Source organism: Bufo bufo, chromosome 2 (assembly GCF_905171765.1).
Source record: "Bufo bufo chromosome 2, aBufBuf1.1, whole genome shotgun sequence".
NCBI lineage: Eukaryota > Metazoa > Chordata > Amphibia > Anura > Bufonidae > Bufo > Bufo bufo.
Genome location: NC_053390.1, coordinates 725,168,084 through 725,181,928, shown reverse-complemented (window position 1 = coordinate 725,181,928; position 13,845 = coordinate 725,168,084). Strand labels below are relative to the sequence as shown.

Below are 13,845 nucleotides of genomic sequence, written 5' to 3'. Positions count from 1 at the left end.
CCCTATAATAGTGTCACCCACAGACCACCAATAGTTCAAAACCCACCAAAAGCACACCTTTTGGTTCAAATTTTTTTTTCTTATTTTCCTCCTCAAAAACCTAGGTGCGTCTTATCATCAGGTGCGTCTTATAAAGCGAAAAATACGGTAATCTTTAACTAAATAAGATTACACTGGAAAGCAGAAAAGTCAACGAGATAAGGAGCATTTTTAATTCTTTTTGTGTGGCTTTGTGGCTCCAAGTTCACATTAGGTTAAGGAAACAATTACATTGCCAACCCTGATAAACAAGAGAAATTACACTTCTGCATTACAACATACAGGAATGCCAAGTTGTGACATGAGAATATTTCCTGAAATGATGACATATTGCTCCAGAAACCTAAATATTTTATTAAATTCACCCTAATTAACAATAACACATATAAAATGGTTCAGCATTAGAATGATCAGCTTTATTTAAATTAGCTAACCATTGACAAAGTAGCTTATCTGAATGGAATACTGATGTGGCATCTACTGTGAAATGATCAAATACATTCAGGGCATTTATGACCAGCTTTCATTTCATAAAGCTTGAAGGTTATTCTCCACCTAGAAGCACCATTTTACAGTTTAGTTGGAAAGAATACTCTACAAACCAAATAACTATATAAATACATTGTATCTTGTGCGTATCCTGATTTATAGCATGTATCATAGTCCACAATTTACAAATGTGCAGGCTTCAAAAGGGAATCTGTCACCAGCGACCTCCTTATCCAGCTGTGTGCATAGACACATAGCTGTGGTTCACCTGAATAAAACACCGTTTTTCCTTTGTTGAGCCGAGGCTCTGTTACCAGTTATGATACTTTTTCCTAATATGCAAATTAGGCCTGTGGTGCAATGAGCGTAGTCTTTACTGTACCATTGTATAGCAATTTGAGAAATCTCTCAATCCTCCTGCATTAAAGGTGCTAAACTAAGCTAAAGGCGTGCTTGACAACAAGCTTGTCGACTGTTTCCAGTAGCAACCTGAAGAACTGGACGGTAACTCAGGATCAGTCAATGATAAGTAATGCAATGTGTTTACTAACTTATTTCAATGTTAATATAGACTATATTTATATATAAACAGTTAATTGATGTTCTGAGGCGGATTAACCCTTTAGAGCATTCACAAACATAAAATATCTAACATCCACAAATATCAATGCAAATGTAAGGCTCTGAAAAAGGCCATGATATTTCATATGGATTTAAAACCTATTATTTTGAGATTCCTACTATTTTTGTTCTTTCAGATAATCGTAATTTTGATCACATATATATCTGCCAATATAACTAGCAACTGTTTTTTTTATGCTTGTATTTTATGTCTGTAACCGTTCAGGAAATCGCATAGAGTAAAACAAAAGAGAGAATGCTATTAAAAAACGTTAACTCTTTAATACTACTAAAAAGATTTTCCATTTCTCATGGTATATACATATAAAACATATTTATAAATATAATATATTACATTTCTTATAAATAAGTCAAACACTGATATTTTGTTGATTTGAAATCACAGAATGAAGTCACAGAATATAAACTATACTCAATAGGCTAAAGATATGAAATTTAGTGCAGACAAGGACACTTTTTCTCTCAGCTTTAATGAGGACCACAATATTTTGCAGGGGACCAAGGAACTTGCAAATCCACTTTCCATCCAACAAATCTCATAGAACCATTAAATTAAAAGTAAAGGTTAGCTTTACTGATAATAGTGACAAATACATATGCGGATTATTCTAGAGATATCTGATATTATAGTGTGATTTTTAGGGATCAGATATAAGAGACATTCTGTCCAGCAATCTCACTGAAAAATATTGTGGACAACTTAAAGCAGTGACCATTTACAGTCAATGGTTGTCAGGAACAAAGCAGAATATCCTGCACTTGTCTTCATATGATCTCCTCCCTTATTGAGGACATACATGGATACCTATAGAGCAGACACGGCTAGCTTCATAAAACTGTAAAGAGCACATTTTGTAATCCTATAACGTTTAATAAGATATGAATGACCTGCTATCTGCAGGAACCCCCTTCTATTCCAATCCCTGGCACCTCCAAAAAGGTTACCATTAGCATATAATTTGAATATAATGAAATTTCCTGTACCATTTCCTCTGCTGATCAATGTGAAACATACAGAGAAACATGTACCCAGTGTATAAGAGCTGACTCCTGTTCTTGGACCTTCAAAGGAAGTTCTGGAAGATCATCTTGCTGATAACTAGATGGCACATTCATTTGTCCACAGTCAGGTACTTAAAAAATAAGTAGAACAGTGCACAATACTAATACTATATATAATTATATATACATCACCACTGTGTGTGTGAGACAGCTTACTTCCATAATGTGGCCAACAGACCAGGCTGTAGGTCTACCTCAATCATTTCATTGTTGGAACAAAGAAAAGCACAATGATGGCCCTTCCAGTTTTCAGGCAAACCCACTGTCAGACACTCAGTGTCCAGATAAGAAACATTTGCTCCCGAAAGTCCACACGCTGTTTATTCAACAGTCCATCTCATACATGAAAAATAGAAACATTTCTAACATATCCAGGCATCTTCCTGGTCTGTGGAATGATGATGTTGTCTAGAAATAGTCTTCTCCTGCCGAACAGAATTCCACAGATTCTCCTGTGCTAGTGCATTGTGGCAAGTAAATGAAAGTTCTGAGTTCCTAAACTTCTGTGGTCAACTGGAGGACAGCTTGGTGTGAATTTTTTTCCACATGGCATATCTCAGATGAACTCTCCTTTTTGAGAAGCTGAGTTTTCTCATTGGTATCATTGATAATTTCAGTTTCATCTGAGTGGTAACCAGACTGGTAATCACTTGTTTGGTCGGAAGATCCTGATGTGACTGAATCTTTGCTTTTACTGGATTTTAAACAGCTGAAATGAGAACAAAAGAAACACTGGTAAAATAACTACAACAAAGAGCAGAATAATGAACAATGAGTCAACAGTCATTGAGAGACATCTTTGTTTTAGTAAAAGTCACTTTTATTCAAAAATTAGTTTCACTATTAAATCTGCCACCAGATTTGTTCCTTAGCTGCATCTCCTGCCAGCATTTTAAATGTGATGGTGATAGACATGGCTTCCAGACTTGTTGCCAATAAAACCAAACAACACTAGGAGCCTATCCGTCAAAGCTCCAATGCAGAAGAGGTGTCTGGCCTTTTAGTAGACCAGCCGATGTGATCACATTGTATAACCTTATGGTGGAAGTCACTCTTGAGATACATTTTAACACTTGCAAATACCCTATGTAAGATAAGAGCATCACAAGAACTTGAATAAAGAGCCAGCCATGTGCAATGAAGTGAGGTGGACCTCAGCTTCTTCTCCACATTGCCCAAGCGCATAATCTAGAGATATTGTGCAAAGGAGATTAAGAACATGTGCATTACCCACATGGAGCTACTGCAGATACGTCTTCCGTTTACTATTCACCATAATGGTACTGCCTGGATGATTAGCGGCAGGTCATTTATATGTAGTATGTGAATGATTAGAACTTTGCATTTTATAGAATGTGATATTATACCATTCATGCAAAACATGATGCTAAAGCTAGGCAGATATCACAAAGGTATATGGTATTTCAGCGATAGCCTGCAAAGTACAGGCTGAGCAGCACAGTGGCTCAGTGGTTAGACTGGTGCCTTGTAGCGCTGTGGTCCTGGGTTTGAACCTAACCAAGGACAACATCTGCATGGAGTTTGTATGTTCTCCCCGTGTTTATTGGGGGGTTTCCTCCGGGTACTCCGGTTTCCTCCCACACTCCAAAGACATACTAATAGGGAACCTAGACAAGGAGCTCCATTGAGGACAACTTGATGCTAATGTCTGTAAAGCGCTGCGGAATACAGCAGCGTAAAATAAATGTGTGTATGATATTTTTGATATCCGAACAAAAGAGGTGTTTGGAAATCGCTTACCTAAATAACAGCGCTTCAGTTTGTGTATTCTCCAGTGTTTTTAGCTCTTCTGATGCAAGAATCATCCCGCTATCTGTTTGGTTGTCCTACAATACGAACAAGAGTTTGAATACTTTGCTACTGATAAGCAAAGAATTGCAGAAAAAGAGAGACATTTTTCTCCTACCTCCATGGGCACGTTCACTGTGACCTCTATAGGAATATCCTCAAATGTCTTGACACTAACAGGCCGGCTATTTCTCCTCGTGTTTTGGACATGCCTGAGGACAAAGAATGCAAGTTAAGGAAACTGAAGACATTTTACATATCTCACATTGTCATATTATTTTAGTATTTTTTTTGTTTAGCCAATATGTGAAAATGTGTGTTCATAAATTCATGATGACTTCTTACTTAAACGTTACTATTTCCTACTTAAACGTTACTATTTCCTACTTAAACATGTCCATGCTTTACATACTGGGAAGCAGAAACTCTGTCAGTTCCTTATATTTTATGATAAGACTTAAAGGGGATTTCCGGGATTCTAATATTAATGACCTCAGGATAGGTCATCAATATCCGATCCGACACCCGAGACTTCAGCCAATTAGCTGGTTGGAGAGAAGGCCACGCTCCGTGCAAGCACAGCCTTTCCTTCATTGTTTACCTGCTCGCAATCGACATTACAGTGGTAAGCAGATGTAATTACAAGTTGTCCCATGCAAGCGCAGCCTTCCCTTCATTGTTTACCTGCTCAGCGTCGACATTGCAGTGATGAGCAGATGTAATTACAAGCCTCCCATTCACTTCTATGGGGCGGCTCTGTAGTATAGACTTGAATAGGAACAAGCCATCCCATTGAAGTGAATCAGATGGCTTGTAATTACACTGCTCACCACTGCGATGTCGACGGCGAGCAGGTAAACAATGAAGGGAGGGCTGCACTTTCACGCTGCGCATCCTTCTCTTCAACCAGTTGATCGGCGGGGGTTCTGGTTGTCGGACCCTTGGCAATCTGATACTGATGACCTATCCTGGTCATCAATGTTAAAATCCCGGAAACCCCCTTTAAGATGGACTTATACATTAGATATATGTCATCCAAACCCACTGATTTCAGTGTAATGGTAACTATCTAGAGTACAGAGGGACCTCTTGACTCGAAAGATATGGATCAGCCAGTTGGGGGCCACATGCATGCTTGTCCAAACATGCATGACTATGGAGGACTCTAATATATATGGCCAGCTTTAGACTTTGTTAACATCATGTTTTACCTGTGGTTTGGCACAAAAGACACACACATTAAACCTATAGTTCCAACATATGCAACTGTATGCCATACATTGGCATACATTGCTGATAGACAACCATTCTAAAATAAATGCATAATATGCATTATACATTTTCTTTTGGCAGGATGCCTCTGCCTTAAAAATCAAAGTCGACTATGCCTTTTAATACCATAAAAAATGTATGGCAACATATACCAGTCAGATATATGCCAAAAGCTACTCCTTAGGCTCACAATGGAGTTTGCTGTAAACATTGGGATCATTGGTGCTGCACAAATCAAATTTACATATAAAATATATAACATGGACATATATAACATTGCCTGGATGCTTTTTTCTGAAAGCACCATATTTGAAGCCTAACTAGCCATACTATGGGGGTCATTTACATTTGAGATTGTTTTTATGTCATTTTGAAGTCTGGTTTTGCATTGTGTGGTTGGACTTGTATTTGTTGCAACTGCATTGTGTTATAGTCCTAAAAAATACCCCAGAGGGCTGCCTGGTGTAAGAGAAATGTTGCAAAAAATAAATACAATTTTTTGCAATTGGCATGTCATGTAACATTTTTAGACCAAAAACCTAATATAACCGATTTGATAAATGACCTCCTATGTGTGTAACTAATTGCCCATCCAAATCCACAATGTTGCAGCGAAAATTTACATGATAATCAAGCTGTCATCTCAAATTTACTATGAAAAGGCACTGTGCAGAGATACGTGCGGTGGTTGTAGACCATAATGCCTATAAATAGGTCAGTACCGTATTCCAGCTGCGTTATCATAATGGAATTTTGAATCACATATTTCCTCTCCTTCCATACAGGAAACAGGTGAGGTCGGCATAGAAAGTTCAGAATCTTCTTCAACATTCAGAGTCACAGTAAGTGGAATGTAATCTTTTCCATCCTAGAAAAAGGAGCAAAAAAACTTTTATCAATGCTTTGTTTTTTATGACATCCTTAGTCTTATACTATTTTATGCAGATATTACTAACCATTTGGACATTAGCTTGTAGGACATTTCCTAGATGTTCCACTAGTTCAGAAAATGTGGGTCGTTGCAGGGGATCTCCAAGCCAGCAATCAAGCATTGTCTGGTATCTGATATGGCAAACCCATGTCATTAAACAGGGACACACAGTATTATTGTTCAATAATTCTCTTCAACATCATACTTTCCAGATGCTATGCTGGTAACTTACATTTCCACTGTTGCATAATCCGGAGCCCTCATTCTCGTTCCATCTTTTAACCGTCTGCAAAAGTCTTCATCAATCTGTACTCCAGGATATGGAGACCCTCCTGTAATAAACAATTCCATCAAGAGGGTAAAGTACAATGTACTATTTTGTCTAGATTTTGCTTACTCTCTGAAAAAATAGCTATTTCTAGCATTTGAAACAAGTAGAAGAACGAGAATGTGGTATCTGACCTAATCAATTTAAACAAATATCAACCACCATGTAGCCGATCAATCTTTAGTTTGAATCAACTGATGATGACCAGTTATACCATATGCACATATATTCAGACCATTACCCAACATAATTGACTACCTTTTTGGAAGAATCCGGATCCGTTTAGATAATACGGCAGTCTGCATCCGTTCTGAACGGATCAGTTTGTATTATCTTTAACAAAGCCAATGGAAAGTCAATTGAACATCATTGAAAGTCAATGGAGGATGGATCCGTTTTCTATTGTGCCAGATTGTGTCAGTGAAAACGGATACGCCCTCATTGACTTACATTGTGTGCCAGGACAGATCCGTTTGGCTCAGTTTCATCAGACGCAAGCAGCGTTTTGGTGTCTGTCTCCAAAGCGGAATGGAGACTGAACTGATGCAAACTGATCCGTTTTGGACCGCTTCGGAGAGCCTTGAATGGATCTCGCAAACGGAAAGCCAAAACGCGAGTGTGAAAGTAGAATTAAAGATGCCAATACACATTCAATATCCGTCGGCCAAACAGTTGTTCGGCCAACAGCTATCTCCCCTAACTCCATCACGGATTCCTTATACACATACACATTTGGCTTGGCCAACACATATGTGTATTCTATGGGGAGAGCAGAGAAAGCCACAGTCACACATTTCTGGAGGCAGCTTGTCTCCCAGGAGAACAAAAGTATCAAGGAAAAATATTCATTTTGCCTAATCCTCGTCTTCCCCAACATCATCTGTCAGGGAAGAGTTGGGAGCTCCCCACACACATTAGTTCTCAAAGGTTTCAGCAAACAAAACACTAATGTGTATGGCTTTAGAAGGGATTTCCTACCATAAGTACCTCATGTCCTAACTTCCAGGAACAGTGCCATGTTATAAAGATGTGTCCTATGAAATACTAAAGCTTAAATGCTGTACATTGGTTCGGTGTCCCTGGAAATGATTAAACATTTTGCAACTAATCCACATGGAAAAGGAAATGTATAAAAGTGACTCACCTAATGAAAAGATTTCCCAGAGCAGGACTCCAAATGACCACACATCACTCTGTGTCGTGTATACTCTATCAAAGATAGTCTCTGGTGCCATCCATTTAAGAGGAAGCCGAGCCTTGAGGAGGAAAAGATATGGATAATTGTTAAAGTCTGAAAATTAACAAAATACATTTAACTCATGATGAACCTGGGACTTTCTTTTGCTTACATCTCCTTTCCGGATATAATCTGGGTCTTTATACAAATCACGCGCCAAACCAAAGTCACAGATCTTCACCACATTGTTGTCAGCCAGAAGGATATTACGAGCTGCCAGGTCCCGGTGGATGCACTGGAGATAAAAGAGCATTACTTTAGATTTTTTGCCATTTTGCACCTGTCCAGTTTTATTATACAGATCAATAGTCTTCCAGTTAGATGTAAATCAAGCATACCTTCCGTGAAGACATGTATTCCATGCCTCGTGCTACCTGGAAGCTGTAGGAGATGAGGTCTTCCATAGAAAGCTGACTCTTACACATGTCTTCAACTATACATGGAAATATTTAATCATGTTAGATATGTACAGTGGGATGCGAAAGTTTGGGCAACCTTGTTAATCGTCATGATTTTCCTGTATAAATCGTTGGTTGTTACGATAAAAAATGTCAGTTAAATATATCATATAGGAGACACACACAGTGATATATGAGAAGTGAAATGAAGTTTATTGGATTTACAGAAAGTGTGCTATAATTGTTTAAACAAAATTAGGCAGGTGCATAAATTTGGGCACTGTTGTCATTTTATTGATTCCAAAACCTTTAGAACTAATTATTGGAACTCAAATTGGCTTGGTAAGCTCAGTGGCCCCTGACCTACATACACAGGTGAATCCAATTATGAGAAAGAGTATTTAAGGGGGTCAATTGTAAGTTTCCCTCCTCTTTTAATTTTCTCTGAAGAGTAGCAACATGGGGGTCTCAAAACAACTCTCAAATGACCTGAAGACAAAGATTGTTCACCATCATGGTTTAGGGGAAGGATACAGAATGCTGTCTCAGAGATTTCCGCTGTCTGTTTCCACAGTTAGGAACATATTGAGGAAATGGAAGACCACAGGCTCAGTTCAAGTTAAGGCTCGAAGTGGCAGACCAAGAAAAATCTCGGATAGACAGAAGCGACGAATGGTGAGAACAGTCAGAGTCAACCCACAGACCAGCACCAAAGACCTACAACATCATCTTGCTGCAGATGGAGTCACTGTGCATCGTTCAACCATTCGGCGCACTTTACACAAGTAGATGCTGTATGCGAGAGTGATGCAGAGGAAGCCTTTTCTCCGACCACAGCACAAAAAGTGCCGCTTGAGGTGGGCTAAAGCACATTTGGACAAGCCAGCTTCATTTTGGAATAAGGTACTATGGACTGATGAAACTAAAATTGAGTTATTTGGCCATAACAAGGGGCGTTATGCATGGAGGAAAAAGAACACAGCATTCCAAGAAAAACACCTGCTACCTACAGTAAAATATGGTGGTGGTTCCATCATGCTGTGGGGCTGAGTGGCCAGAGCAGGGACTGGGAATCTTGTCAAAGTTGAGGGACGCATGGATTCCACTCAGTATCAGCAGATTCTGGAGACCAATGTCCAGGAATCAGTGACAAAGCTGAAGCTGCGCCGGGGGCTGGATCTTTCAACAAGACAACGACCCTAAACACTGCTCAGAATCCACTAAGGCATTTATGCAGAGGAACAAGTACAACGTTCTGGAATGGCCATCTCAGTCCCCAGACCTGAATATAATTGAAAATCTGTGGTGTGACTTAATGAGAGCTGTCCATGCTCGGAAGCCATCAAACCTGAATGAACTAAAGATGTTTTGTAAAGAGGAATGGTCCAAAATACCTTCAACCAGAATCCAGACTCTCATTGGAACCTACAGGAAGCGTTTAGAGGCTGTAATTTCTGCAAAATACTAATACTAAATACTAAATACTAATACTAAATATTGATTTCATTTCTTTTTTGTGGTGCCCAAATTTATGCACCTGCCTAATTTTGTTTAAACAAGTATAGCACACTTTCTGTAAATCCAATAAACTTCATTTCACTTCTCATATATCACTGTGTGTGTCTCCTATATGATATATTTAACTGACATTTTTTATCGTAACAACCAACGATTTATACAGGAAAATCATGACGATTAACAAGGTTGCCCAAACTTTCGCATCCCACTGTATTCAATATCGACTTGCTACAAATGTAAAAACAAAACTATTAATGGTTATCATTATTATGGGACTAAAATTACCCACACCAATGTCCTACCTTCTTCTTCTTCAACATCACTAAGAGACTTCTCTTCTGCAAATCCAGAACTTGCTGAACTCTGACTACTAGCAATGCTGTCTAATCGTTTCTTCAAATTCCTTGGAGTTTCAATGTAATGATGCTTGGCCTGTCTGTACCGCACAGATTTGGTCTGCGAGGAAAATATTATATAGATTAATAAATATTTAGAATTAGGTTACAGTCTAAGTCACCCTACTTTATTAGAGACACTCAAATGAACATATTAAAGGTTATGGATACCTTTGGGGGCATTTTTTATTGCATTGTACTCATTTTAAGCTAAAAATATTTTTTTTTAATTGGCCTTTATTATAAATGTTTAGCACCTTTCTTTGTACAGTGTTGAGTTTCTGTGTATTTGCAGAGTAGCAAATTCTCTGTCTACACTGGGTCCCATTAGGGAACTCAGCTGACAGCTCATGTAAAGTCATTATCTCTGAATTCTTGACAGCTCATAAACATTCTATATAGCTCAATACTTACCATACTGATAAGAATATGGCTTAAACACATGTTTATGAGCTGTTAGGAGTTCAGAGCTAACAGCTACACATAGCCCTCAGGTGACGGCTCAGTGTAAAAGTGAAAGTAAGACGCTCTGTAGCTAGGCTAAAACTTAACTATTTTGAAAAAAAACTGCAGATTTTTTTTTTTATAAAGGCCAAATGAAAAAAATTATAACCTAAAATGAGTAAAAAGCAATAATAAAACAAACTGCACCCCAAGGTGTTCAGACTCCTTTAATTACACATATTAATTATACACACTGATCTGTAATAGAATGCTATACAGTGGTCCCTCAAGATACAATATTAATTGGTTCCAGGATGACCATTGTATGTTGAAACCATTGTAACTTGAGTAATCGGTTCCAAAGCCCCAAAATGTCATCCAAGATAAGAGAAAATTAAGATTTAAGATAATAAGCAGATAACTAAGACAGATGAAACAAGTCCTTACATATATCAGTAAGGAATAGCTGCTAACTAGCAACTAATACAACTATTTTACCAGAGAAGTGACCTTGATTGGTTGGATCTGAGTCTGAGACATTGTATGTTTAGTCTGGTTTTAACTTACGATGGGTCAGAAAAGACCATCATATGTTGAAAATATTGTATCCTGAGGCCATTGTATCTTGAGGGATCATTGTATATCCATAGACATGTGGTCAGCTATGTATATTATCAAGAATACAACCTAACACACAGACGGCTACTGCTATCATCTGTATGGTTTACATAAACAGGTTTAACTTATTATAATACTTTGTGCCATATTTTTGTGCAAGAAGTGTCTTATCATTGGATCTGCCGTCATAGTTTTTAAACTCACAATCCTATTTTTGTGAGATTCCTTGTTTACAGGAAGGGTGTGGATCAGAACATCACAATGGAATACTGTATGATGGACATAAGATTTGGCAGCATTTTCCAGGAAGAACAGATGTAGAGCGAGGAGGTCTAAGTGCGACCCAAGAAACATCAACTGTTCAAGATATTCTATTTTATATTTAAAATAAAGAAGATTGCAAGCATGGAGAGAGTATATTTACAAAGGTGTTTCCTATCCCCAGTGGCCTTGGGATCAAGGTGACATTTGATTAAGTTTAAAAATTTACAGACGCACAAATGAATATATAAAGTCATAATAAAACAGAGAAGCAAGCAGTCAAGTGCTTGGACAGAGATATAGGGGGAGATTTATCAAAACCAGTGTTTGCCATGCTGATCTTAATCTCTCCCCTGCTTGCATCAGAGGTGCCATAATTATTAAGAGACACTTAATATTTACTCTTAACCGTGCGCCTAAGTGGAAATCTACATCAGCAAGGAATCTCATGTAGATTTCTACCATAACCCATGCCAGATCCTGGCACAGATTATTAGAAGTCGTGACAAGCTGCCTAGGTCAGCCCCACCCCACCTGCTACTTTGAGTGTTGCCTAAAAGACTCAAAAAGTCTCAAAATTTCGGAACAGCTACAGCATGTGCCACACTTTGCACCTTTTTGCCACAAGTTTTCTGGTGCAGATGGGAGGATAAACTTCCCACATAATGGGAAATATTTTGAGGTAACAAATTTGTTTCTTACAAAATACACATTCCTAAATAGTACATATTGTCTGGAGTTAAACTGCAATTCGCTGCATCCAATGTGCCATGCAGTCATTGAGTAAGATGGACACATTCACTGCATGTCTACCATACACTAAGATGCTGGAAAGAGAGGAGCATTGGTGTGTTGACTGTGATTTGTAACATTGTCTGTATACCTTACTGCTACGTATTGCGTAAAACCATTCCTTTCTTACATATCAGCACAGACAGGGGAGACAGGAAGGATGTACAGAGGCACTTAGTGTATAACAAGGCAGCATAATGTGTGGAAGGCTCTCAAGAATGTAAACAGGACTTGTAATTAGCAGATCTGATCACACCATGATACAACGGTGGGGGCCACATACTTACACATACCTTGTACAGAACAAAGTCATTCCTTTTACTTCTTAAATACGTTGATAGATTTCCAAAGCTGCAGAATTCAACAATCACCATCAAGGGTCCTAGAACAAAGACACTGAAAGATTATATCTACATCAAATAAAAATTCTCATTTACTACATTTCTTTTAATCCTACATAGATATCAATACTGTGGGGAGTCAGATAAAATGGTGACAATAACACTCTGAACCCATAATAATCCAAAACAAATTGAAATGACACATACTTTACTAGACGAGACCAAAATTATGGTTTCTAGGATTGCAAAAATGTAGCTAGTTGTGTCTTCATAAGAAGCCTGAATCTATAGAAATGTAATCAACAAGATTTCTCATGACTCGCAGGAGCCATAAACCTAATGTCTAGCGTGAGAAAGAGGATTACTCACCACCTGGCTTGGTGCAGGCTCCAAGCAAGTTCACGACATTCAAGTGATGACCGATATGACTAAGAATTTTTAGCTCTGACATTAACGCCCTGTATTCACTGTCAGTTGCCCCCTCTGTGATAAAAAGAGAACAGATCAAAACAGAATTAAATAAAATGTAGATGTCTAATATTTCTATTGACTTACTTACTGTATCTGCTTACCCTTCAACATTTTCACCGCAACTGTTTTGCAAGTAGAGGTTGTATCAATTCCAAAGGCATCCGCTTCTACGACTTGTCCAAAAGCTCCTCGACCAAGAGGTTTCCCTGTGTAGGCAAAGATGGAAAACATACTTGGTTTAATATTTTGAGCATCCTAGCAGCAAACGTTGAAAGATGAACGTTTAGTGTATTGTGGATAAGTTTTTTTTTGTGGATGGGAACTTTATAAAGACAGGAGGTACCTAGTTTAAGCCGTTCTCTTGGGAACTCCCATTTCATTGCGTCATAGAGGAGCCTTTCACATTGCTCATCAAGGGGAACTTCACTAGGATCCATAATGATTGACAGGTAGCCAGCCTTGAGTTCCTCTTCATTGGGCTGGAAAAAAATGATGATGTTTATGGTCAACTCTTCAGGACATTTTCATAAAAGGCATAAGAGTGTGTTCTCCGATGTAAGACCAGAGGGCCACCAGTGCCCTACAGCTCAGATCGTTGGTCTGAAAGACTGTTCACACGGATCATAATTAATTTCTTTGCCCATAGCAAGCAAAGAATGCCCTGGAATGTTTTCCTTTACGGCAATTGCAATTAAAATCAAACTAATACATACTTAGTAAACCATGCAAGAGTTTTATAGTATTGAAAGGGAAAATGTGTCTGTTGACATTAGTATAATGGGAAGAAAGAGAAACAAA

At 38.3% G+C, this 13,845-nt stretch overlaps 1 protein-coding gene across 1 annotated transcript in view; it reads right to left on the bottom strand.

Moving 5' to 3' along the window:
• Window positions 1-231: 231 nt before the first annotated feature.
• KDR (kinase insert domain receptor) overlaps window positions 232-13,845 on the bottom strand; it is a 40,900-nt gene continuing 27,286 nt past the window's right edge. The window contains exons 17-30 of the mRNA XM_040418854.1: window positions 13,391-13,526; window positions 13,149-13,253; window positions 12,946-13,059; window positions 12,529-12,617; window positions 10,028-10,181; window positions 8,148-8,242; window positions 7,922-8,044; window positions 7,717-7,828; window positions 6,477-6,576; window positions 6,270-6,375; window positions 6,036-6,181; window positions 4,160-4,253; window positions 3,994-4,079; window positions 232-2,941 (exon numbers count right to left, since the gene is read on the bottom strand). Of these exons, the coding sequence (XP_040274788.1) occupies window positions 2,728-2,941; window positions 3,994-4,079; window positions 4,160-4,253; window positions 6,036-6,181; window positions 6,270-6,375; window positions 6,477-6,576; window positions 7,717-7,828; window positions 7,922-8,044; window positions 8,148-8,242; window positions 10,028-10,181; window positions 12,529-12,617; window positions 12,946-13,059; window positions 13,149-13,253; window positions 13,391-13,526 (1,674 nt within the window). The 3' untranslated portion in view covers window positions 232-2,727. The remainder of the gene's footprint in view (window positions 2,942-3,993; window positions 4,080-4,159; window positions 4,254-6,035; window positions 6,182-6,269; window positions 6,376-6,476; window positions 6,577-7,716; window positions 7,829-7,921; window positions 8,045-8,147; window positions 8,243-10,027; window positions 10,182-12,528; window positions 12,618-12,945; window positions 13,060-13,148; window positions 13,254-13,390; window positions 13,527-13,845) is intronic.